This window comes from Nannospalax galili, unplaced genomic scaffold (genome assembly GCF_000622305.1).
Source record: "Nannospalax galili isolate Female #2095 unplaced genomic scaffold, S.galili_v1.0 scaffold1437, whole genome shotgun sequence".
NCBI lineage: Eukaryota > Metazoa > Chordata > Mammalia > Rodentia > Spalacidae > Nannospalax > Nannospalax galili.
Window position 1 is genome coordinate 1,995,894 of NW_008341050.1, and position 26,322 is coordinate 2,022,215.

The 26,322-nt window shown below is 51.3% G+C and overlaps 1 protein-coding gene across 1 annotated transcript in view; it reads right to left on the reverse strand.

The window, feature by feature from the left end:
• Positions 1 to 26,322, reverse strand: part of Cdh23 (cadherin related 23) — a 426,621-nt gene that overhangs the window by 131,027 nt on the left and 269,272 nt on the right. Inside the window, exons 15-20 of the mRNA XM_029565149.1 lie at positions 14,752 to 14,816; positions 12,688 to 12,925; positions 9,766 to 9,871; positions 8,701 to 8,828; positions 3,878 to 3,950; positions 2,056 to 2,172 (exon numbers count right to left, since the gene is read on the reverse strand). Coding sequence (XP_029421009.1) covers positions 2,056 to 2,172; positions 3,878 to 3,950; positions 8,701 to 8,828; positions 9,766 to 9,871; positions 12,688 to 12,925; positions 14,752 to 14,816 — 727 coding nt within the window. The remainder of the gene's footprint in view (positions 1 to 2,055; positions 2,173 to 3,877; positions 3,951 to 8,700; positions 8,829 to 9,765; positions 9,872 to 12,687; positions 12,926 to 14,751; positions 14,817 to 26,322) is intronic.

A 26,322-nucleotide genomic window follows, 5' to 3' on the forward strand; every position in this document is an offset into this window, starting at 1 on the left:
GGCCAACCTGGTCTACATAGTGAGTTCCAGGACAGCGGGGGCTACAGGGAGACCCTGTCTCAAAAAGACTGAAAAAGAAAAAAATTTAAACATGTACTTGTCTATATGATAAATGGCCTTTCTCATTTGGGAAATTAGATTCAATTAAGGCTACCTTTGTGCAGTGGGCCTGGCTAATGTGACCAAGGAAGGACCTCAGAGGAAAACAGTCCCACCTTTGAATGGGGGGAATGTGTTAAAGCAGCAGCAAATGGGAGTTCTTGACCTGACCTCCCCATCCCCCTTACCCAAGGAAGGATGGGGAAGTGGCCCTAATGAAACTTCACAGAACCCAGTGGCTGACAGTGGTTGGCTCTGGGGTCGGCCAGTTAGGCTCTAAGAATCCTCGGTCAAGTTCTTAGCCTTGCCTGTGTTCAGTTTTCTCATCTGGAAAACGGGGACGATGCTGGAGGGGAAATGAGAAGGTAGTGGTAATTGAATGGTGCTGGGCACCTGGTTCATATTAATAAATGTTGCTGAGACTCTAACTGCAGGTTCTACATCTGCACATTCAACTCTTCATGAATCAAAAATGCTTTAAAAATTGCATCTGGACTGAGCATGTACAGATTTTTTTCTTGTAATTATTCTATACACAATACAAGTTTTTTTTGTCGTTTATTTTGTAAGATGGGGTCTCATGTAGGCCAGAGCGACCTCAGACTTGCTATGTAGCTGAGGATGACCTAGCATTTCCGATCTTCCTGCTGCCACCTCCTGAGTGCTAGGATTATAGGTGTGTACCACCACATCCCGTTTTATGCAGTGCTGGAGGTGGGACCTGGGCTTCATGAATGCTAGGCGAGCACTGCATCAACTGAGCTACATCATCAGTCCCCTAAAAGATGTGTGTGTGGGGGCGGGGGAACAACTTTGAATGTCTGCTCTAGCTTTCCACTTTGAGATAGGGTTTCTTGTTTGCTGCTACGAATGCTAGGCTATGTGGTCTGTGAGCTACATTCTCCTATCTCTGCCTCCCATCTTGCTGTGGAAATGCTGGGATTACAGATATATATTATATGTCTACCTTTATGTGAGGTTTGGGGATCTGAATTTAGGTCCCCACACTTACACAGCAAACACTTTACCTACTGTGCCAGCTTGCCAGCCCTGTAACAGCTGTTTACATAGTATATGCATTGTATGAAGCATTCTTTGTGACAGAGAGATTACTTAATGATATGGAGGAGATGTGTGGGTTATACACAAATATCATGCACTTTAAAAAAAATAAGGGACAGCAGTATTTTGCTATCCATGGAGGCTCCTAGACTCAACACCATGCAGATCCTGAGGTTTGACTGTTACTTCCTGGAAATGTGGTTTGTCAGTGAGGATGCTCTGGGAGTAGGAGGAGGGCCCAAGGTGGAAGGAGAGGCTCATGTGGCCGTGGTTCCCTCTTTTGTCTTTATCCTTGTGCACAGCAATACCAGCCATCTGCTACCAGAGCTTCCAGAGAAAGGGCACAGAGGCTAGATGGAAGACCAATGTCAACAGGAGGCATGCATACATGACAGGAAGGCTTGATGTCCTACTGGACCACTGACCACCTGTGGCAGGGATGGCCAGTATACCTAGAGTTCCAGCTCCCTGCCCAGGGTAGGATGTTGCTGGAAGGTGACTACTATGCAGTGACTTTGTTTCCGAAGCTTTTTGGCAGCAAGGTGGCTCCTGGCTGCTCTGGTCAAAATGGGTAGGAGTAGCAGATGTCCCTTCCAGGCTGGCCCATCAGTTCCACCTCACACAATGTCCCTTGGTCTCTTTCTTATCCCACAGGGCACTTGGAGCCACAATATGGAGGGGCCTGGGTCCAGAATTGTCACAAGGACACCTGCCCACACTGCTGTATCCCTCTACTATCCTGAGTTCAGGGTGGACCTGTTGAAGTATAGACGTTCTCTTAATTCTACAGAAGCAAATCCTTGAAACAGGTGACAGCATGGGAGGAGACCCTGGCACCTGGCTGGCCCAGGGAGGGTAGCCTGGGGGTGTAGAGCAGCAGGTTTGGGGGCTCACCAGAGCGGGCATTGATGCGGAACTGCGAGGACCCCTCCAGTGAATAGATAATGGACTCCTGGCCATACTCCCGTGAACGGTCCAGGTCTGTGGCATTTAGGAACAGCACTGTGGCTCCTTTGGGGAGATAAAGAGGCAGGAGATTGCTTACCTTGTCCCCAGTCCCTGGAGTCGGGACCTGAGATCCTCTAGAGACTACTAAGGCTTCAGGAAGGTGTAGAACCTACTAGATAGGGCCCCCCAGGGATGAGAGTGAACTCAGGTCTTCATGGAGGTGAGGCTGGGCTTGGGATGGATCCCCACCCGCACCCCCGCCCAGCCTTCAGCAGTACATGTTGCCTCCTTACCCTGCCTGGTTAGCCTGTGGATCAAACCCACACGGACCCATCAGCTTTCACTTCGAGTCCAAAGAAACAAAGCTCCAAATTAAATTATTCTACATTCATTGCATCCAATTTCGGTCCTATGTTATCTAGTTCACAGGGAAATTTATAAGGGATTTTAGTTTCTTGTTAATGTCCAGTGAAGACCTTCGCCTTTACCTTCATTTCCATCTATGTGAAATCCTGGGTGTGGGAGGTCTTCTATCCCTGCAGCCCTGGCCAGACCCCCACAAGTGGCTTGTCCTTAGGCTGCGCCTACCTGGGCTTTGGACTGAAGCACCCTCCTGGCCCCCAGCCTACCTACAGCTCTGCAAATTGGTGGGAGGCTGAGTGCCAGCCCCAGGCCAGAGCCCCATGGCCTTTAGGCAAGTGCCTCAGACATTTCTTCTGCAGATAGGTCAACTTGGGTCTAACTGTGGGGCTGCTGGGAAGGCTCACTGGGTGAAGCACATGGGTGCCTGAGGTCTACAACTGTGGCACTGGTAGCGGCTCCTGTGCTGAAGACTAGCAGTCCTTGGGAAGGTCCCTTCCGTGTGACCAGGGAACTCCAATCTGACTCTCCATCCTGTCCTGAGCAAGAGCACAGCGCTAATGTGCTCTTTGATTTGGAGAACGGGAAGAGAATTAGGTGTCACAGTGACAGTCCCCTCCTTAACAGAGTGCTCCTAGACAGCACTGAGGGCTCTTTAGTAGGGTTATTCTTCAGGGATGCTGGGCATGGAGGTGTGGGGTTGGCACCCAGCTCACTCATCATCACGTACTGAAGAGGTACCCAGAAGCTCCACTTAGGAGATGTTGGCACACAGAAGGCTACCCCCAAACTCCAGGTAGCCAGTTGTGTCTGATTCTAACTGTCCTCTAACTCCAGCTGTATTGATTTCAGCTTGTCACTAAGTCCAGCTGTCCTGGATACCGGCTGTCCCCAACTCCTCCAGGGTTCAGTAGTCCCTGCCGTGGGCATATTCTCTGAGGAGAGCATTCAGGGGTAAAGGTGAGGCCGCCAGCCTGCCTAAGGACAGAGCCCATGTTCTGGAGTCCATATGTGGAGCCAGTAGTCCTGTGGCTATAAGCCTGGCTCAGACTGGGCTTTCCACTCCCATGAGTACACAGGAACATACTTCAAGGCCACCCTTTAGAGCAATCCTCTTGAAGTCATGACTCCTGGGACCTGCCTCATGGTACCAACTCTCAGAACTCACCACTCTAGATTCATCAATCAAGACTGTATAATTGATCATCTGCCATTATTCACATAGCACTATCCTGGCTGCAGGTGAACATGACCCAGTGCCCAGTGCTGGTCCAGCACATAGTAGGCTAGAAGTAAGTATACGTCCCCAAAGGCACCCCTAACTTGTTATGGATGCCTGGCCTGGGAAGCTGACAGAGAAGGCTGCAGATGCCTGTCTCTCTGCCTTCTGCCCCTGCCCCAGCTGTACCTGCCATGATGTTCTCCACCACAGAGACGAAGTAGGCAGGACTGCTGAAGGTAGGAGGGTTGTCATTCTCATCCTAGAAGGGAAGTAGACAGATTGCAGGTGTCAGAGAGGCAGCTAGACCAACCACCAAAAGTGGGCACCAAAGGGCAGGATGGGCAGGCTGATCCTAAGGACCTCTCGCCTCTATGTGTATAACTAGAGGCTATAGTATCATGAAGGTCAGCAGTCCCTCTGGCAGATCATGTTCAAGGAGGAAGGACAGGCACTGGGGAAACATGCAAGAGTTGGGATGGAGAGTGAGGGACCCAGAGATGAAGACCGTGCAAGGCAGCAGTTCATTGGTCTACACCCCCAGCCTCCCTGCCTCCTGCCCAGTTTCCCAGCTCCACTCCTGGCTTATTCCAATACTTCTACCCTCAGCTCATCTGTTCCACTGCAGGAAAAGCCTACTTAGCCTTCCATCTCAGTAAAGACCATGGTAGAAGGTTCTAGAAGCTCTGATAAGAGGAAAGGAGAACAAAGTATCTAACTCCTATGATACTGAACTATGCAGGGGCAGGTAGTAGTCAGACCTGGGTTCCAGCCCTGGGTTGGCTGCAGATGGGGTCAATTAGACCCTTCTCTTACACATGAACAACAGCTTCTTATCCCCTGTGCCAACCTGGCCTGGAGCCTGGCACTTGCCAGCTCTAGAGCATTTCTTCCTCTGGCTCAGCCTGCAGCAACTGGGGATGGATGTTTGTGTGTGTGCGGGGTGGGGGAATATTGGCTGAGGGACTGAACCAGGCAGGGACAGGCCCTGTGTTGGAAAAACCAGCGCCAGGTGCAGCCCACAGCTCTTTTAGAAGCTTCCAGAACTCTTCAATCAGAGAAGTCTTCCCTGCCTTTGAGACTCTCAACATCGCCAACTGCTTTTGCAATCACTCACCAAGAATTTCTCCCCACCGCCCTCTTCACAGAAGCCTCTCTGGCTCTCTCATCTCTGTGCCTCCCATGTCTCCCCTCACTTCAGGAGCATAGTGCAGAGCTCAGGAGCTCACTGAGTACCTCAGCTTCTACCACCCCCAATCTCATGCCACAGTGTTCAGTGGGTCCCACTACTGGGACCTCAGACCTCAGGGACCTGGAGACTCTTCTAGGGGACAGGACCTGCATTTGCTGATCTCTTTGCTGCGGTGTTTTTTTCCTGAGCAAGCAGGAGAGGATGGGACCATGTTGTCTGGCTGTTCACTCCTTGGGACTCTAGACAACCCCAGCCTGCTATATGACAGATTCCCCATATTGTGCTCTAGTTCTTCCCAAACCCGTCTCCCGCTCCAGCCTGCGAATGCTGGTTTAAGGAACTGCCAGTCTCAGGGTTCTCCTGATGTCTGATGTCCCTATGGGCCATCTGGACCTCACTTTGGCTCCCTGGGCCTCACCCTGGCCCCTGACATGGGCTCAAGTGGCCCACGTACACACATCGAGACTTCTGCTTGGCTGCACGAAACGACACAGAGAATGTCAGCGACAGAGCACGAGGTGGAAACTTATTAGCGGTGATATTTCCCCGGATCCTGGCGTTGCACTCGCTATTAGTTCTAATTCAGTGGCTCCCTCTATAAAAGCTTATTGTCCCCTAATGGGAAATCTACAAACCGAGTTTGACTTCTTTATTAAAAACCAACAAGCAGCGGATGAAAAGGAATCACCTGGCCCCTCTCACCTGCTCCTCCCTGCCAGAGACAGAAGCTCCGGTTGTCTCTCCCCCACCCCCAGCCGGAGCAGGAAGAACTCCGTCAGCTACTCTCCTGCTGCAGTCTCGCCAGCTGGGCATTCCTTTTCTTTTCTTTCTTTTTTTTTTTTCAGAGAAAATCCTTTTGGCGGAAGGGGGAGGCAGCTTAGCCCAGTGACAGCTACTTAAAAATCACCCATGTGCAAAATCAACCCGAAGGCGGTGACCTTTTCAAGTGTGGTCCTTAGACACGACTGACTATGCTGTCCAAATGCCCTGCTCAAGAGCTGAAGCTGATGTTCTTTCACAGCCAAGGTGGCACCTGCCTTTGTTGCCAGTTGTTTCTGTTGCCAGCAGGCTGGGGTAGACTCAAAGGAAGTACAGACCCCTGTGGGCCCTGCTGACGGCCCCTTGGGGGAGCTCTTCTGCTCTGCTGGACCTGCCAGCTTGCCTAGTGGAGAGTGGACAAGCTTGTACCCACTTATCTTCATCCCCCCACCCCCCACGGAGTGTCCACTCTCTCGAATCAGGGCGGAGACAGTTGCCTATTACCTAGTCTTTCATTTGCAGCAGAAAAACAGCCCAGCCCTTGTCCTTCCACTTCCGCCTGCTGTGTCCCCTGGAGGGGCTGAGGTAAAAAGAGGGGCCCTGTCAGGTCCCTCCCGGAACTGTGTCACAGGCAGGAAAGGGTCTGGATTTCAAACTGTCCTGAGGGCAGGTTGTGGGCAGTCTGGCTATACCTAGTGGTCCCCTGACTGGACACAGCGATAGTCTACAGTGAACCCCAGCAGGGGCTGACAAGAGTAGTCTTGGCCCTACTTGGGCTCACTAGGTAAGAACTGTACTTTATTTATTTTGGTTTTATTGAGATAGGGTATCAATCTGTAGTCCAGGCTGGCCTGGAATTGACTATTCAGCCCAGGCTGATCTCAAACTCATCTTCCTGTCTCATTCTCCCAAGTGCTGGGATTATAGACGTGAACCATAAGAACTACATTTTGATAAGATCCTCCCCGTTCCATATAGATAACTTTGTGCAGGAGGGTCTCTGAGAAGCCCTGGGCTCAGTCACCTGAGGCTGAGGATGCCCCAGATTTCTCAGTCTGTGAACATGGAGAGAATGGCAGCTCAGGAATCCCTCAGGTATAGGTTCAAATCCCAGCTCCGTCACTGATAAATTGGAAGGAGGCAGCACCACTGACCTCGGCTTCCTCTGTCAACAAGACTGGAAGAGACTGTACCACAGGAAGGTGGCTTGAAGGTGAAGCCCAGCATGTTGTAATTTCCATGTGGTTAATAGCACCTGTCCAGGCCAGAGTGGACCACTTCAATCTGCCTTCCTAAATCTCCCTGTACTAGTGTCACTTTGCACAGCCAAGTCATCTGAGGGAGTCTCAGTTGAAGGATAGCCCAGATCAGACTAGTCTATGGCCATGTCAATGAGGGATTGCATTGATTGATGATTGATGTGGGAGGGCCCAGCCCTCTTTGGGCAGTACCATCCCTAGGCAGCTGGGCCTGGGCTTATAACTATATAAGAAAGCTGGCTGAGAATGAGCCTGTGAGTGAGCCAGAGAGCAAGTGTTCCTCCATGGATTCTGCTTTGCTTGAGTTCCTGCCCTGACTTCTCTCAGTGATCGACTATGTCCTGGAAGCATAAGTCAAATAAACCTTTCCTCCCCAATTGCTTTTGATCAATCAGAGCAACAGAGCAAAACTAGAACACCCGCCTAACTTTATTCCCTCCTAGTTCCCCTTCCCAAAGCCTAGATAGTCCCCCCACCCGCCCCAGACCCTCTGCTCTCCAGTGTTCCCATTTGTACAAAAGCCAGGCTGGATATGCTGCTGTCCGTAGGATGCATGACTGTCTTGTCATTGTAATGATGGCTAATGTGCCAGGGGCTGTCGACATGATCTCAAGTCCTTCTCATGGTGACACAAGAGGAAGACACATGATCATTCCTGTCTACACATGAAGAAAGTGAGATTTAAAGTGGCTAGAAGCTCAGAACACACAGTTAGTGGGTAGTGGAGCTGAGTTCTAACCCACATGCTTCCAGAGCCCTGGGAAGAACCAAGGTCCTCTTTCATTCCATGTCACCTGGGGTGTGGCTCTGGTATCACTCCCCTCCACATCCCCCTGGTCTCATGTCCTCACGTGCAGACAGAACCTACAACAGAGGTGATGGGTTGAAAGGTAGGCCTGGGTAGGCCAGAAGGACAGCGTTGGGGGCTATGGTCAGGATGGGGAAACCAAGGCCAGGCTGGGAGATGTGATCATGTGACAGGAAAGCGAGCCAGCGAGCCTGCTCTGGGGACTTTGCTGACTTGTGTTACACCACTGTAGATGTCCCAGCTGACAGTCTGATTTAAGCCAGTAGAACACTAACTCCCACCCACGTGGGATCACCCTCTGCTGCAGACAGGGAGGGGGCATGCTGGTGTGTGCTTCAGCATGTGGGGGTCCCAGGAGAGAAAGACCTGTGGGCCCTGCTTGTCAGGCCACGGTCTGTGTCCCTGACATGGCTTGGGGAGCGGTATGTGGCAAATGAGCCGGCATGGAGATGGATTTGGGGATTGATAATTTCAGACAGGAAAGCACCAAGGTATGTTTGATATTCATGTCAGACAGGCAGCAGATTGCGTTTAGGTACCTTTAGATCTTCAAAGGACCAGAAAGAAGAAGAAAAAGAGGAAGAGAGGGACATAGAGGGAGACAGAGGAGGGATGATAACCTTCCCAGCATTCCTTTGGAATCCACAGACTATGGCTGCTGAGGAAGAGGTCCACTACCATCTCCCTCCTGCTCTTCCCAGCCCTGCTCCCCAGAGAGTAGCTATCCTGAAGACCTGCTTGGAGCCAAAGCAGGGCAGTTCATCTCTTGTTGAGCTCCAGGGCCAGGGTCTCTCTGGCCATGTAAGCAGATGGCACAGTAGCTACAGTAATGGCAGAGACATGCTAGAAACAGGCTTTGGAACAGTCTGAGCTATGGGGACAGCTAAAAATGTGGGGTCCTGTACCACTGGGTAGAGGCAAGACCCCTGGCACTCCAGGAAACCCTCATCATACCTCACCCTGGAAGGGCAAGGCCAGCACCCTGGATACTTACAAACACCTCGATGGTCACGGGGACAGTGCTGTACAGAGGGGGGTTGCCATTGTCCTTGGCCATGACTGTCAGGTATATCAGCCCATTGGGGATCTGTTCATAATCCAGGGGACGGCTCACACTGATCACTGGAATGACAAGAGCAGGGACCTATGTAAGCAGTTTAGCCACCCAGTCAGCCAGGGCTTCCCTTGTACCAAGGTGGTGTCAAAAGCCTCCTGGTCCTCAATTGGTTTAGTGATTGTCTGACACATACCTGGTTCTAGGTTGAGTCCACTAATGCCAGTCACATTTCTTAAGATTTTTTTTTAAATATCTATGAATGTTTTGCCTGCATGCATGTAAGTGCACCTGTGTCATGCAATGCTCATGGAGGCCAGAAGAGGGTGTCGGATCCCCTGGAACTAGAGTTACAGATGGTTGTTAGCTGCCATGTGGGTGCTAGGAACCAAACTCTGGTCCTCTGCAAAGTGGCCAGGGTGCTTAAGTGCTGAGCCACCTTTCCAGCCCCAAGTCCCACTTCTTTTTTTTTTTTCCTTTGTCTTTTTGAGACAGGGTCTCCCTGTAGCCCCAGCTGGCCTGGTACTTGTTATGCAGACCAGGCTTGCCTCAAACTCACAGAGATCTGCCTGCCTCTGCCTCCTGAGTGCTAGGACTAAAGGCATGTGCCACCATGCCTGGCTAAGTCCCACTTCTTTAGAGATGGAAAGGCTATGGCCGAGAAGACTGAGAGGCAGCCACACAGACCTGCTCAGAGGACAGGGAGGCTCAGCCAGTCGGTCTCCTCCATGGGCTCCTCAGCTCGGGCTTCTGGTATACTTGCATGGCTGGCCATGGGCCCAAGATCCAGACAAAAGTCTGGTTGGTGTGAGATAGCTGTTGGCCGTGGGGAGGCATGACATCTGCCCATATCCTGCCAAAGCCACAGGTGGCAGGTAGCTTCCTGAGAAGTGCAGGGTGTGTGGGAGATGGAGAATGCCTCTGGCCCTGGGGGGGGGTGCTGTGAGTGCAAGGGGCCCACCAACCCTCCTCCCAGCTGGACCCTCAGCCTTGTCCCACTCGCACCTCCATAGCCTTCGTACACGCTGATGTCAAAGTAGCTGCCGAAGGCAGAGGCATTGACGATGCTGTAGGTGATCTGGTTGTTGGGAGGGGAGTCTTCATCTGTTGCCTGCAATGGACAGGGCAGACAGGCCCCAGTGAGCCTTCAGAAGGCCCAGGGTCAGGTAACGGAGGAAGGAAGGCAGGCTGGCCCCTCTCAGACTCCTTCTTTGGCTGATGCCTCTCAAGTTACCTCCTGGCCCAAGACCTTGAGGAGCCCCTCATTCCTCAGTGAGTCCATACCCAACAAAACCCTCTCCCTTTCATTTGTTGGATACAGAGGTGGACTGGGAAATCAAGAGGCAAGGCTGGGGCTGAGATGTGGCAACAGGCTCTCTCAGAGGATACCTGGCATGCCAATGTCCCCACCCTCTGTCCTAGCCCCAACACTTCAGCCCATAGACACTTCCCCTGACCTTAAGACCAAGGTAGGGCCAGTTATGATTTGGATGTAATTTGTTCCCAAGGGTCCATGTACTGGTGGCTTGGTCCCAGGGTAGTGCATTAACAGTGATACTTTTAAGGGGTAAGGCCTAGTGGGAGGTGGTCAGGTCCCTGGAGGCTTTGTCACCAGTAATGGAGAGACCCTGGTTAGTTCTCTCAAGATTGAATTGCTATCTCAATCTTGGCAGATGAGCTTCCTCACACGTTTCTGTCATGATGCCATCTGCCACACTGTGAGGTAGCCAGAGGTCAAATGGATGGAGCCACCCAGTCTTGGATTTTAGCCTCCACAGCTACATATAGAGACACAGACACACATGCATGCACACAAACTCTGTTTTCTTTATAAAATATGCAGTCTTGGGTATTGTGTTATAGCAACAGAAAACAGACTAAGACCAGGACCCTTGTGCTATGTATCCCACCAGTCCCCTTGTGCCCACTGTAATTTCTTATTAGTTGTTGACTGTAATTAGTTCATCAGCTGAATGTGAGCAGGACCCTATGATTTGAGTATATCTTTCAGCATATAGCAGGTCCCTAATAAATGCATGGTACATGTAAACAATGAGGGAAGAAAGCAGTCAGAAAGGGGTCAGGGATCCTCCCCCGTGACTGTAGGGATGAATGGATTAGCTTCTTCCACAATGTGTCTGACCCCAGAGAGCCTCCAGGGCTTTCTAGCACCTTGGGCACATCTGGGCCTGAGTGGAAGGGAAAGGCAGGGTCTGCTAGGGGAGTCATGCTATGTTGGGTGGCATATGTCCTACCTTCTGTGCACCCATGCCCACCCACTGCCCCTGCCTTCATCACTGTCTGCTTCAGAAACAAGCTCCAAATATAGACCCTGGGTCCTGTCACTTAGGACAAGTTATGTGGGAAGGGAGGTGGGGACATGAAGTCTGTAGTTAGAGCTCACAGACAGTACAGATGTGCTGCAGGGGTGTGTGTGCAGAGCACAGCTTCCATTTGAGGGTAGCCTTGCTTTTCTGCCAATATGCTGTGTCTTCTCAGCCCATCTTTGCCCCACTTCCCCCTCTACAAAATGGGATTGGAGCCTGTGGTCTCTATGGACACTCTATATGTATATGTGCACCTGTGTGAGTGCGCACGAGGCCAGACGTCAACATCAGGTGTCTCCCCCTTTACTCTCCATCTTGTTGTTTTAGATTTATTTATTTATTTATTTATTTATTATTTATTTATTTAATTATTTTTATTTTTATGTGTATGAGTGTATTGCCTGCACGTATGTGAGTGCACCCTTTCATACAGCAGTTCTTCATCAAATTTAGACCCCCTTCCCCAGTCATGCCTCCGCATCCGTCCTACCTCATGTATTCTGCCATACATTTAAGTCTTATTTATTCAGGCATTTGTGCCCAAATGGCCTTCAATATAAATGGGTCCACTGGAGTCTGGTCAGCACATCTAGTGACCATATGTCAGTCATCCTCTTTCATGCGCAGCAGCAGTCTGTACTAGGTGACACATCTACAGCTGAACCTCTACAACTAAGGCTCATGGAACATTGCAGAACAAATTTGTTTTTATGTGTATGGTATGGGTATTTTGCCTGCATGTATCTAAGCACATCTGTGCATACAATGCCTGAGGAGACCAGAAGGGGTGTCAAGTCCCCTGGAACTGGAGTTATGGACAGTTACTAACCACTGTGTGGTTTTTGGGAACTGAACTCAGGTCCTTTGCAAGAGCAGCCAGGGCACTTAACTGCTAAACTCTCTCTCTAGCTCCTACCTTTTAAAAAAGATTTATATGTATGTTTTTCCTGCATGCATGTATGTGCACTGTGTGTGTGCCCATAGAAGTTAGAAGAGGGCATCGGATCTCCTGGAACTGTAATTATGGACAGTTGTGATCTACCATGTGAGTGCTGGGAATTGAACCTGGGTCCTCTGCAAGTACTTTTAACTGCTGGGCCATCTCTCCAAGCCCCATTCACTTTATTTTTTGAGACAGGGCTTCTCACTAGACCAACTGACTATACTGGCTAGCCAGCAAGCCCCAGGAAATCCTCCTGCATCTCTGCCCCAGTGCTGGGACTACAGGTAAAGCTACCACACCTGGCTTGTATATGGGTGCTGGGGATTAAATTCAATTCCTCATGTTTGAGTGGCAGACACCTCAGTGACTGGGCCATCTCACCAGCCCCTTTGTGGACACGTTGATGTGGTGTTTCACAAGGGACCGATGCGCCACTCCATGGCCTTGCCAGGGAGATGGGGATGTCCTTATGCTAAATGGTCTGAAATCTGAGTGGAGACAGACACTCTGAATGGAGATGATGCTCAGAGGACACCCCACCCCCGCCAGCTTGTAGATGGGAGGTTTGCACCTCCCACCAAAGTTCTGAAGGCAAGGTGCCCAGAAAGAACTGGGGGGGGGGGTGAAATGAGCAAACGCAGGGCTCCCAGGCCTTACCCGGAGCCGCACCAGCTGTGTGACAGAGGGTTCGTTCTCCCTTAGAGCACCCACATAGGCATCCTTCTGGAAGGTGGGCACATTGTCATTGACATCTAGCACATTGATCCGGACCCGGCCTGTGGTCTCCTCACCACCTCCATCCCGGGCAATGATGGTCAAGGTGAAACGTTGGATGAGCTCATAGTCCAGTCGGGCAATCAGCATAATCAGCCCTGTGTCCTTGTCCAGTGAGAACCTGTGCCAGGCAGGGAGTGGGGAGAAGACACCAGGGTCAAAGCAAGCCATGGATGAACTGTTGCAGAGGGTGGGGACTGAGATAAGAGGTTCCCTCTGTGACCAGGACTTTCTGCCCATTGGACATGTTTAGATATTGGAGAACTTAGGGTACAAATTCTGCCACCGATAGTTTTATACCCAAGTGTTTCATGAGGAGATGGATGGTGGGTCCTCTCTTGGAGTTGACCTTGTCATCTGTTGGAGGGACCCAGCCTTGGGGAGAAGGCTGAAAGATGTGCTCTGGGGACCACAAGGGTCAGCAAGTCAGACTATCCGTCTGACACCTTTAAGCATCCCCTCTGGGTACTCATGTGAGCTAGCAGGACTGCATAAATGCCCTGCCTGGTCAGCAGCTGCCAGTCAATAAACCTAGAAGATGCCAGTTTAGGGGACAGGGAAGCCCTGGGGCCAGAGATGGGAGATTCAAAATCTCTAGGGAGGCCCCAGAAACACAGAGCCTCTGAGAGCTACACCTCCCTGTGTGTCCAGCCACTGCTATGGCTCCCCCTCCCCCTGTGCTAAGCATCTGTCACAGAGTGGTCAGTGATGCAGCAATTCACCTACCAGGGTCCCAGTCTCTTCCTGATCATTCATACAGACAGCTGGGGCCTGCACTGCAAGCTTACAATCAGATTGCCTCATTCAGTTGGGCTTTCAAATGTATTTGGCGAGAGAGAGAGAGAGAGAGAGAGAGAGAGAGAGAGAGAGAGAATATACATACACATATAAACCCATACTGTCCTACTTTGCTGGAGGGAGGGAGGGAGGGAGGGAGAGAGAGAACAGAGACAGAGAGACAGACAGAGAATGTGTGCCAGAGGTCAACCTTAGCTTTTATTCCTCAGATATCATCCACCTTGTTTTTTCGAGATGGGGGTCTCTCACTGGCCTGTGAACCCCAGGAGACCCTCCTATCTCTGCCTACCCAGGGAGTACTAGGATCACAGGCATGAACCACTATGCCTGGCTTTTTCTTTTTCTTTTTACTAGCATTCTAGGGATCAAACTCGGGTCCTCATGTTTGCATAGCAAGCCCTTTCCTGACTGAGTCATCTCCCCAGCCCTAGGCTGTTCATTCTTAGCAGCAGACCTGCCCTCCTAATTCAACTGGGCCTTTGATCATGTTAAAATGACAGGCCTTCCCTTGACTCTGATAAACTGACAACTTGGCCCGAGCTAGCCAAGCACTATATTACTACAATGTGCAAAGTGGCACGGGGTGGGTGGGGTGGGTGGGGGGGGTGAGACAAGTGATCCACTTAGTGCCTGCTGCCCACTGAGAGACACTTCCTGCTAGGGACTGTGTGTTCTGATGTTAAGGGCCATGTGCAAAGGCCTGGCCCTGGCGCTTACCAGTTCTGTGAATTGTTAGTGAATTTTTGTACATAACAGCCTGTCTGAGCTGGAGTTTTCTCATCTTTCTGATGGTAGTGACGGCAGTGCTGAGCACTGAGTTCCCCCAGCCCTTGGTAGTAAGGATAACCCAGGACAATGCACAGAAAGTGTTTGACAAAGCACTTGGTACAGAGTAGGGTCTGGAATGTCAGTGGCAGCTGCTGGTGGCAGGGATGGAGGTGTGTGATGTCACTGCTTCCTAACCTCATAGATTTAATCTTCTCCATCCTCCAAGCTACAGCCAGACAAACCCTGTCCCAGAGAGCTAAGGGGCTTGGCCCACTGACTGCCATCAGGGCCAGACTAGCAACTGCACCCACAGGTTCAGTGGTTTGTTGGACCTCATGAGTAGCAAGAAGCAGCTGCCAAGGGGCTGGAGCAGGAGCTCACCTGTCAGGGTCGTCACTGAAGAAGTAGCTGACTTCCCCAAAGGTGCCCACGTCATTGTCTGTGGCCTGCAGGGGTAAAATGAGAAGTCGAGTTGTTATTGCCAGACCCAGAAAGGGCAACCTGTGTCACTTGCATACAACTCCTGTGGTCCAGCCAAACTGCCTAGAGTCACATTGTTCAGCAAGGTGCTCAGTGGTTGGTCACAGAAGGCTGTTAGGTTATGCTGGAGAGCATGGTTCTTCCAGAAATCTCTTAACAGTGCCTATCCACCCGTCCTGGTCTGAGACAGGCTAGGTGGGCTGGGGGAGGGTCCCTACAGCAAAGCAGCATACAGGATGGTGGGTATGGCTTCAGCCATCTGGTGGGTTCTTTTACTATTGTTCTTTGAGACAGTCTTGTTATGTAGTTCAGGCTGGCCTAGAACTTGCGACCCTGCTGACTTAACCTCCCGAACACTGGGATTACAGGTGTACACCCACTCCCCCGGCCAGCTTTGGGATTCTTTTGCTGATTGCCCCCACCCCTTCAGTTCCCAAAGCTTCTAGTGAGATGTGATATTCCTTGGAGAGGGATTTCTGGTCCCATCTTTGACCCAAGCAATGATCCACTGCACACCAGAGTAGACGGCCATGTTCTGGAACAAGTGATGAAGTGTTTTTCTCCAGGGAGTGGAGCTAGGGTTAGGGGGCTTGGGGGCTCCAGGGTGTTAGGGAGGATGGAGCTGCACCCAGAGGACAGTGGAAAAGGGCAGGGCTGAGCCCTGGTGCTTCAGCACCCTGTAGCTTCTGCCCTCCTGTAGCTTGCTCTGGAAGACCCCCCGTCCCCCCTCATCAGGGTCTTTACCTAGGCTGGGCTCACTAAGCACTTGTCACCTGCAGTCAAAGAGGCTAGAGGGGAGAGGCCAGCCTCATGATGGTGACAATGGCCACGTGATGACCAGAGACAGCTGGGTCACAGATGTTTCATGTTTTCAAGAAGGTCCTTGCAGATGGTGGCCTATTTGACCCTCACCACCATCCATGAGAGATGAGGAGGCTGGACCCTTCCACCCATCCCATAGATCATAAAACCGAGGCCCAGGGGCTTCAGGGCTAAGATAACCCCACTATGATCTGGATGTGAGGAGGGCAGAGGTGGAATGGGCCACCTCTGTTCCCTGTCTGATGCTCTTCCTTCAGGACCCCACTGAGGTCTGCCTCTCCTTCTTCCCCAAGATGACAGCAGTTCTGGGGGTGGCTTCTGTGGTTGGTACTATCGTCCGTTCACCACAGACATGGCTGCAGTTCAGTGAAGGCTAAAGGAGGCCACGTGCCCACCCGTTCCCTTCCATCCTCCATCTCCCTCCCCTTCCCCTTCCCCTTCCCCATTCTTTTCTTTCTCCCGCCCCTTCCTCTTTCCCTTCCCCATCCTCTTCCCTTCTCTCCCTCCTGCCTCCTTTCCCTCTATCTTGCATATTCAGCAGACCCTCTACACCAAGCACTATCCTAGCTATGGCCTCTGGTCCCTTCCCAGATCACTGTCCCAGAGCTGGCCAGCTGTGACTTGCCCCCATGTATCCATCGGGAAAGGACCAGGCTGACCTTGGGGCCACTCACATCTTCTTTACTCTTAGGCTTCTCTCTAAGAAGGCATTGTGAATAAAGACTGCAGCTAAAAATACATTTAACGCCTTTCTACTCAATATTTTCTGAGGTTCCTTTTAAAGCTCCCAGATTCTATGAAATCTATTAAATTCTACGTTCTTTATAATAAACCTGAATTTTCATGAGAGAGCTAATGCACGTTCGGTATATTCAGCTCCAGAAGGCAGATAGATGAATAATATATTTCTATCCCAAATGAATGAAATGAAAAATATGTTTATACCCAAAGAATTAAGATCTTAGTTAACCGGAAAATGTGGCTATTCATAAAGATGCCATTTCCGAGGGCTCTGGACTGCTGGCTTTCAGGGAACTGCTTCTTGTGCCCAGTTTCCATTCACTATACCCACATCCAAGGCCCAAGACAGTGCAGACAGACCCCTGTTCCCACCACAACCCCAGCCAGGTACAGGGCTGGTCACAGCTTCTAGCATGCATGTTGAATAAGTGCAGGGGAGATGCCCAGCAATGGAACCCACCCCCAAAGCCAGGGTTGGTTCCTTGGAGGGTGTCTCCCCAGTGACTGAGCTACTCTTCCTGACAATGCCATTACAAGTAACTGGTACCTCCCACATACGGCTCTTTCCATCTTCATAACCACCCAAGTGATGAATGGAGAAACTGAGGCTTGATGAAAGTCAATAGCTTACTCAAGGCTCACAGCTTGAAACAGAACTGAGCTGGTTTTGAGCCTCATGTCGTTTGCTATGCTGCTAGTCTCTGAGTGGCCACCTCTAAGCCAAGAGGAGGATTGTTCTAGAAGGAAGGGAGCCTGGGTATTCTAAGAGAGAAGAGAACACAGCTCCCCCAATGGCACCCTTTACTCTCCCCTTCCAGGGATTGAGGTAAAGGTAGGGTGGGGAAACTCCGGGCCTTCCAGTCCTCAGTTATAATGACAAACCAGCATTGTCACACAGGGTGTCACGAGACTGTCATCAGAGGGTCATCACTGCCTCTACCTGGGGGAAAATTGACTATGTCATGGAATCCCCTGATGGGGGCTAGAATGGGGTAGGGACCCCAGCTCCAGGTGAGTGTCACCTATGGGGCCAAACAATATGCCCTGGGGCCTTAGCATCCTGATGTATGAGGAAAGGGCTAGAAAAGCTGCAGAGTGGGGAGGTTCTGACTGACACACAGCAGGGACAGGTGCTTTCTGACCCCAAGAAATAAACAGCATCTAGCAAGAAAGGGGGTGGGGAGGAGAAAGGGGATTGCAAAGGGAGGTGGAAGGAAGGTGTTTTGGTTGATCTTGGTTTTCAACTTGACTAGACCTGGAATCAACAAAAAAGGCCAAGTTGCTGGGAGGAATTTTCTTTTTTAATATTTTATGCATTAGTTTATTTATTGTTTATTTTTGTTCTTTTTGAGACAGGGTCTCCCTGTAGCCCCAGCTGGCCTGGAATTTGCTATGTAGACCAGGCTGGCCTTGAACTCACAGAGATCTATCTACCTGCCTCTGCCTCCTGAGGCTGGGGTTAAAGGCATGCACTACCACACCTGTATTTTTTTATTATTTTTATTTTATATGTATGAGTGTATTGCCTGCAAGTATGTGTTGTACAAGGTGCCTGTGGAGGTCAGAAGAGGGCGTCGGGTCCCCTGGAACTGGAGTTAGACAGCTATTAGCCGCCATGTGGGTGCTGGGAACTGAATTCGGGTCCTTTTCAAGAGCAGCCAGTGCTCTTAACCCCAGAACTATCTTTCTAGCCTCCAGGAGGGATTTTCTTGACCAGGTTATTTGAGGTGGGAAGAGCCATGGTAGATGTGGGCGACACCTTCGGGTAGCAGCCTGGAGGTAAAGGGAGGTAGAAGAAGGGAGCTCCACTTTTGCCTGCTTGGCTTCACTCTCACTGGTGTGTTCTTCTCCTCTGCTGCAGCCAAGCTGTATCCTTCCACTGATATCAGAGCCCAGCTTCTGTGGCCTTCCAATGTGGACTGAAGAGCAGCAGCTCTCCGGGAATCCTCCAGGCCTTCAGTACCAGGTGGGGATGGCAGGGGCATGGACTGATGCTCATGGACTGAGCAGTTACCTGGTTCCTGGCTTCTCCAGGGGGAGACAGTCATTGTTAGACTACCCAGACCATATTGTGTAGGCCAATCTAATAAGTCCCCTTAACATATATATTCATTCTATTGTTCTGTTCCTTTAGAGAAGGCTAATACAGAAGGATTCAAAAGGAGAGGGACGGGAGGGGCTGGGAGCAAACTAGAGAGGGAAGGACAAAAGAGAGCTGGCAGTTACACATGTTCTTGCCCAGAGAGAAGGTCCCATATGAGCCTAGGGATCAGCCCTTTGCATCTGGGGCCCCCACAGAATTGTAACCTGGACTGTTGGGACAAGAAGGATCCCTGAGCTCCCCTAGTCTAGTGTCCATCACTCTGGAGTCTGGAGTAGCTGAGGCCCAGGCCAGTTAGGTGGTGAGCCCCTGGAGACTAGCTGGCCTGATCTAATGCAGATGCTGGTCTCACTCCCACAGCCTACCCTCCCTTCCCTGGGTGTACTGGATACAGCAACAACTCCCAGAGAGCCTGGTTGGTCCCTGGGGTCCTCTCACTGCCTGCTCAGGCCGCTAAAGCTGACCAAGGAACATTTGTGAGTCCTTTGGTGTCACTGTCTAATGACCGTATGAAATATATAGGCCTGGTACCAAGGCGTGGGACAGCTTTCATTTCTCAAATGCATGAAGCAGAGAAGAGGGCAAGAACTCTGTGCCCTGAGGGGCGGGGAGGGGAGGGGCTGCACCAGCTCTTCCTCCTGCTGGTGTCTACAGCCTCTGCAACCATTCCCAGCCCTGTCTCTGACCCAGGCTGAACCACAGGCAGCTCCTGAGACCACTCAGGTCATGTTGCTCTGTTGCTGGCTTAGTGCCCCTCTCCACCCTCTTTCACCTGTTCCTGCCCTCCCTGAACCACCCTGTAGGCATTTAGCATTCCACAGCCCCTCTGGCCTGGGAGTCCCTGATGCAGGCTAGGGACAGGTTGACCAGATGTGCTTGAAGCCTAGCAGGAGCCTGGAGAGGCACTTGTATCTCTGTCATCTATAGCTGCATCTGTGCCCTTTTACAAGGTATGGAGTAATGAATAACTCTCTTTGTGGTGTGTGGTTGGGTGAATGTGTGTTTGCTTATGTGTGTGTGTGTGTGTGTGTGTGTGTGTGTGTGTACACATGTACATGTGTGAGTACATGCATTTGAGGATCAGAAGTTTTCTTGGATATTGTTCCTCAGGAGTTGTCCACCTTGATAGAGACAAGGTCTCTCACTGGGACGTGGGGCTTGCTGCTTAGGTGAGCCTGGTTGGCCAACAAGTCCCAGGAATCTTTCTGTCTCTACCTCCTAGTGCTGAGATTATAAGCATTTACCATCATACTCAGCTGCTGTGCTTTGGATAAAACTCAGGGTCTTTGTGCTTGCATGGCAAGTACTTTACCAGCTAAACCGTTCCCCCAGCTCCATAAATCTCTTTAGTTTTGATCACATTCCTACCAGGTGGGTACTTATAACCCATCCCCTGTTATGGTTTTAGCTTCTTCACAGGCTCATCTGATGGGAGGGGTGGCCTACCTGGATGATGTGGGTCACTAGGGGCCGGTCCTTGGAGAATATTACACCTGACCCTTTTCTGTCACACTTTGTTGCATCCTGTCCTCCAAGAAGTAAAGGACAGCATCCATCACATGCTCCTGTCACCATGATGTTCTGACCATGTGCATAAGGCTGAGTGACCAAGGGCTGAACCCTCTGAAACCGTGAGCCAAATACATATTTCCTCCTTAAATTGTTCTGTCAGGCATTGGTCTCGCTGATGGAATTTATACCAATGAGGAAACAGAAGTTTTGTGGTTCTTGGTGGCCCACCTTCTACAACCCCATTCAAATCTATTTTGTGTCTTGAGGGGCATAGGGCCTGAGTGCTATCCATAGAGCTGATCCACCCAGCTCCTAATTACCCACCTGCCACTCTGTGTACCCAGGCAATGGACAACCTGGCTCCATCCCACCCAGCTCTTCTTTCTCTGTCATTTAGTAAGCCATCTCCTTTCCTAGACTCAATCATGGCAGCCACCTGAAAATTCCACAGCCACGTCAAGTGACAGACCATGGCTCACATAAGGAAGTGACTCAAGCCCATGGATATAGAATAAAATATCCTCCCCAGCCACAAGCACCCCTCCCCTGCTACATGAACACGTGGACATTCCTGTAAGAGACTCCTGGGGCCTCCAAGCCAGGCAGATGGCTCCAGGGAGCAGGAAGAGGTTGACCCGCTGGCTTTGTGGGTGGTTCTCAGATTGTACCTGGTTACCTAGGCATTCCATGGGGTTCCAGGTGAACACTTCAACCAAGTGATAAGTTGGCACCTGCATGTGTACACTAGTATATTTCACTAGCTGTTAGGGTTCTTAGATGGGTCTGGGGGAAAGATAGCAAAACCAATGCCAAAAATGATTGTCTTTCACAGGGCTCAGCTCAGTTAGGTGTGCTTGCTGTTCTTCTAGAGGACCCAAGTTTGGTTCCCATCACCCATGTCAGACAGCTGTATATGTATCTGCTGAATTCATTCCAGACCAATATCCTAATATAGAGTCTGACTATAGCTCAGCTGGCCTTTGTGCTTGTATCTGTATCTTTCCTGACACACCCCAAACTGCCTTCTCGCCATGAGTTACCCCATCTCTTAATTCCATAATTGTTGTCCAAACTCTGATCCACTCGTCAGGACTCATCCTAAATGCCCTTGTGCTTAGAGAGTTCTCTGTTCACTGGTCTTGGCCCAAGAGCCCCTGGTTACACCTCTCAGAATGCATGCATAATCACCTCTGTGCACCCCCCACATCCTTCCTGGTGGAGAAGCTGGTAACCAGCTCCCTGCTATCCTCTGTGTAGTGCATGGGGCTCCAAGTCTTTGCCAATGGAGTGAAATCCTCCTTCTACACAAAGGACCATGACATAGGCTCTGCCTCATTAGTGGATGCTGTGGTGGGCAGTGAGTAGTCAGTGGGGTCAAGTAGATTGCCTGGGGGTAAGCTGGGGCTCATGAAGCACCCCAAACTCTGACCACTGCTAAACATCCATTAGCAACATCCTGGAGGGTGGCAGGGCCCCAGATAGAAAATGGCACAGTGGATGTGCAGGGGCAGAAAAAGGATGCCTGGCACATTCGGAAACTTCTTGACAGTGCCCTGCCCTCGCTCGCTCACTACTCAGGAAACGCTTTCTAGCCTTTTCGTTGTGCCAGCTACTGTGCTGGGTGCCAAAGTGCTAAGTCCTGTCTAGAAGGTGACGTACAATCAGAACAGGGAGATAGACAATCAGAAAACAAATAGGATAATGAAACATGAGGAACAACGCTGTGAGTTACAGCCGAGAACAGGCTCCAGGTGGGAGAGAGCTCCTGGAGGCTGCTCTGACCTGCAGAAGGTTCTGTGACAAGGTGCTTGGGATCTACAGGACAGCCACTGGCCTGGTACCAGGGAGCCAAGAACTTGGGGAGGACTGTGCACAGGTAGGCACCCAGGCTTGGGGACTCAGGATACTTCTAACTCCCTGTGGGCTTCCTGTAGCCAAGGAGGACCTGGGGTGGGTCAGCACTTGTTCCCATGGTCAGTTCCTGCCTGTGTTTAGCAGCTGTCCCTGCAGTCAGCACCTGTTTCCATGGCGTATTAGTTACTCCTTTGTTGCTGTGATAGAACACCATGACCAGGGCAACTTATAGAAGGAAGAGTGTATTTGGCCTGTGGTTCCAGAGGGATCCCATCATGGCAGGGAGGCATGGAAAGAGGCAGCCAGAGCAGAAAGCTGAGCTCACATCTCGAAGTACACACAGGAAGCGGAGAGGGAGATGGGACAAAGCTATAAACTCTCAAGGCTCTGCCCCGGTGATATGCTTCCTCCAGCAAGACCACATTTCCTAAATCTCCACAAACATGACACCAACTAGAGCCACGTATTCAAACACTTGGCACCTATGGGGGACATTCTCATTCAAACCATGACACACGGTGATCACCTGCCCTCTTGGTCAGCACTTGCTTCCATATTTAGCACCTGGCCCTGTGGTCAGTTCCTGTTTCACGGTCAATTCATGTCTCTGTGGTCAGCATCTGCCCCTATGTTTAGCATCTGTCCTGAGGTCAGTTTGTGTCCCTGTGGTCAGTAACTGTCCCATATACTTCCCCACATGGAGAGAGCACTAGACCAGAACGGGTCTAGTGCCCGATTTCTAAGGCACCCCCTCAACCTTGCCTCACACTGCATTCCCAGCCCAGCACATTCCACATCTGGGCTTCATAATTATGTCCACAGTACTTATTTCCATGATGGACAATGCCAGCACAGGTGTCATTTTCTGCTGGTGACCAAGAAGAAAAAAATAAGTACACACAGGGAGAAAATTCCAAAGGTTAAGACAAGGTGAGAGGGGAGCCTGGAGGGGAGGAATGGCTCTATCTCCAGATTGGCCAGGCTTGAGTCGGAAATGCCAGCCTCTGTCACTACGGAGATGTGAGAGAGCAAGTGCGGGTGCCCTCCCCCCATCTTTTCATTTTGAGTATTTTGCTGAAGGCCACAAAATTTGCCAAGTGTTTTCTGTGTTTTTATTCCATCTTCTCATTCTACAGATAAAGGAGGGAACTGGAGTTCAGAGAGGTCGATCAATTTGTCCAAGGTCACCCAGCCACAGAACCTGGTAACTCTAGGCCTGAGCTTTTAACCATGTCCCTCCCTGCTCTTACTTCAGGTAGGAAGGAGGGATGGGGTGCTCCTAGCCTACAGAAGCCAGGTGGCCCCTCCAGGCAGGACTCTTCTTGGGTCCCAGCAAGAGCTCTGCCTCTGCTTCTCAGACGGAGTGAGTGCCCTGCCTAGCCACTTGACTGAGTGGGTCAGCTGGAGCAGCAGAGGGTTTGGGGCTCCTAAGATGTATCCCTTCAGTTAGGGCCCTGGAGCCAGATAGGTGTCTTCCATAGACGCCCAAAGTGGGTCCCCATTCTGTCCAAGATCAAGCTTGGTCTGAGTGGCTGGGTCAGTCCCATTCTGGGAAGGCTGTGTGGTCCATCCTGAGGTCCCAGATGAGGGCTGGGGCATCTGGGCCACTGGTGCCTTCTGGCTCACACAACTCCCAGGATACAGCCTTCCTTGTACCTGTGGGCCCATCATCCTGCCCTCTGTGGGGATAAACATAAGAGGACTTGAGGGGCTCCTCATGCCAACAGGGAACAGGTCTTCCTGTGTGTCTGTCTCCTCCCTGGGGGTACCCTTACCCAGCTAGAGAGCCTTAGACCCCTACTGACTCCCACCTGCTCATATCAGCCTGGAACCTGGCTTTCATCTGGTCTCTTTCCAAACACGCGCCCCCCCCATCCCCTGCTCAGATGCTACATGCTAATATCTGACTCCTTCCTGATGGAGATGAGCTAACATCCTCACCCTTCCTGGAACCTGAAAGCTTTGTCCTGCGTGGCACCCTCTCTCTTCCTGTGTTCCCACACCCCACAGAGTCTTTACACTCACACCCTCTCTCTCTCCTTTTCTCTGGGTCCCAACAGACTTGCCTCCCCACTGTCTTCCCATGCAAATCATTCCAGGAAAATATTTTTTTTTCTGTCTGGTGCAGGCAGGCTTCATCCAAAGAGGCCCCAATTATACACACACCCCTTCAGTCGCAAGTGTCCCCCACCAGCCCCTGTGGCCCCCATCCCACCTCTCTCTGTCTGGTGCAGGCAGGCTTCATCCAAAGAGCCCCCAATTACACACACACCCTTTCAGTCGCAAGTGTCCCCCACCAGCCCCTGTGGCCCCCATCCCACCTCTCCCAGCCACCTGGACATCTTTCCCAGCAGGCCTGTAGACGCATGCTCAGTCACCTCCCACCCAGCACCTGCACTCTGGTCACGCATGCACACCCAGACACCCCACACGCATGCCAGGGGCTTCTGCTCTGAAGCAAGGCGGGCCCAGCTGCCCAGCTACCTCACAGGCAGCGCCGGGTCCCAGCAACATAGCAGGCGGTGGGTGCTGGTGAGCAGTTCTGCTTGTGTGCACAGATCTGCAGAGAAGGGCACTAAGCACAATTTGTTCAGGAAACAACAGCAATGTTTGACATGTCATAAGGATTGATGAAGCAGAAATTTACATGGCAGAATGCATTTTTAAACAGCTCCACCGAGCCCTGGTGCTGTGCCGGTTACACTTTCCACATTCATCATCGCCCAGTCCCTCATAGCAGTTCCCCAAACAAAGTGAGAGCCATGGGGCTCTGCTGAGAAATAGTGGCTAGAGAGGCTGGCAGAGGCTAGAGGGGGCTCTGCTAGGGGACCTGGGATCACAGAGCCTTCTGGCCGGGAATAACCATCCCAGGTGCAAGGTGATGAACAGGAAACACCCAGACTGCCCATGCCTCTGGGACAACGGGAAGATTCTTCTTTAACTCAAATGACGTGGGATGGAAGGTGAGGCCATGGTGGCCATGAGGTGGAAGTGGGCAGGGGTCAAGTGTGGCAGGATGTTACTTCTTTGGGTGCCTCCCTGAGTGTACCTAAGGGTGGACACATTCCTGGGGGAAGAGCTATGGATGTTGGCTCTAGAGCAAGTGTTAGAACTTTAAGTGATTCTAAGGCGGGTGGTCCAAGGGGCAGCGTACCAGGGAATAAGCACAGGCTACAGGGGAAATGATAGGCAGGCTGTGGATGACAGGGAAAGAGACTTACTAGGGAAGCCCTGGTGCCTCCTCTGGACCTTCTGAGCCTATGAGACTTTGGAACAAGGCATGCTATGGTGAAAGGTGAAGCGAGGACTCAGGTGAAGCTGGGTTCAGCACCTCTGGTGGGGAACAGGAACCAAATGGGAAGGCAACTGGGAAAAGTGGGGGTGGGGGGTGCTGACTGGTGGAAGCTGCAAAGAAAGAAAAACAAAGGGCCTTTCCTACCTTGTAGCCCACTGTGATCTGGACTGGACAGCTATCACATCATCATCACCCATACCCATGGCAGACATTACTAATCAATCATGACACTGAGCACTTCTTGGATCAGCTAACAATTGTAGGTGGAATCTGTGTTCTATTGTCTTTGTGTCCCTGCTGGGCTCTCTGCAGCTTGAGGGTGAAGAACATCCTTCTCTCTGGAGTTCAGTCCAAGGCTAACACAAAGGTTGTCATCAGGGTGTATGGCTAAGCAGAATCGTGAAGATACCACTGCAGGGGTGGTACGATCTGGATTCTGGCCCACCTTCTGCCCTAAATGCCCAAGTATGGATTTTGGTGTGATCTGTGCTGGGGCCCGTGTGCTGCCCAGGCATTTGAGCTGTCTGTCTACTTCTGCCCTTCTCCGTCCCACAAGCACTCGACCCCTACCCAGCTCCTGTCCTTGCCCTTGTACCCTCACCTTGTCACCCAGTCCTCAGGTTCCTCCCAGGTCAGACTGGGTCTTGGCTCACCATCCTGGCACTAGCAAAGCTCTCTGCTGGAGGGATCTTTCCCTGGCCTCTTCGTCCCTCTATAACCTGTTTCCCATTGTCAAAACTCACTCTGACTGCCCAGGAGAGCACAGGCTCTTGGGACACAAAGAAGCTTAGAGAGGTTGGTATGGCATAGGCCAGGGTGGCTGCTGGACTCCAGGGAGATGGCAGCTGATGGGGTGAGGTAGGAAGGTCATGGTTCTGACTTGGGACTTCTTCAGAGCCTCCGTGGCTCCTCAGGGCCTCCTAGCATCCACGAAATGCCTGGCCTCCAGACACTGACCAGTTGAGAGAGCAGGAGGAGGAAGGAGATAGGACTTTGGAGTTAGCAGATACAAGCCTGGAGTCTCAGACCCTGAGTGGATGGGTTTCTCAGGAGAAAAGAACATCAGAGAAGTGAGACCAGTGAAGGATGGAGGGGGAGCCAGAGGGAGGGAGAGAGGGAGGGAGGGAGGGATCACGGGGGAAGAGAA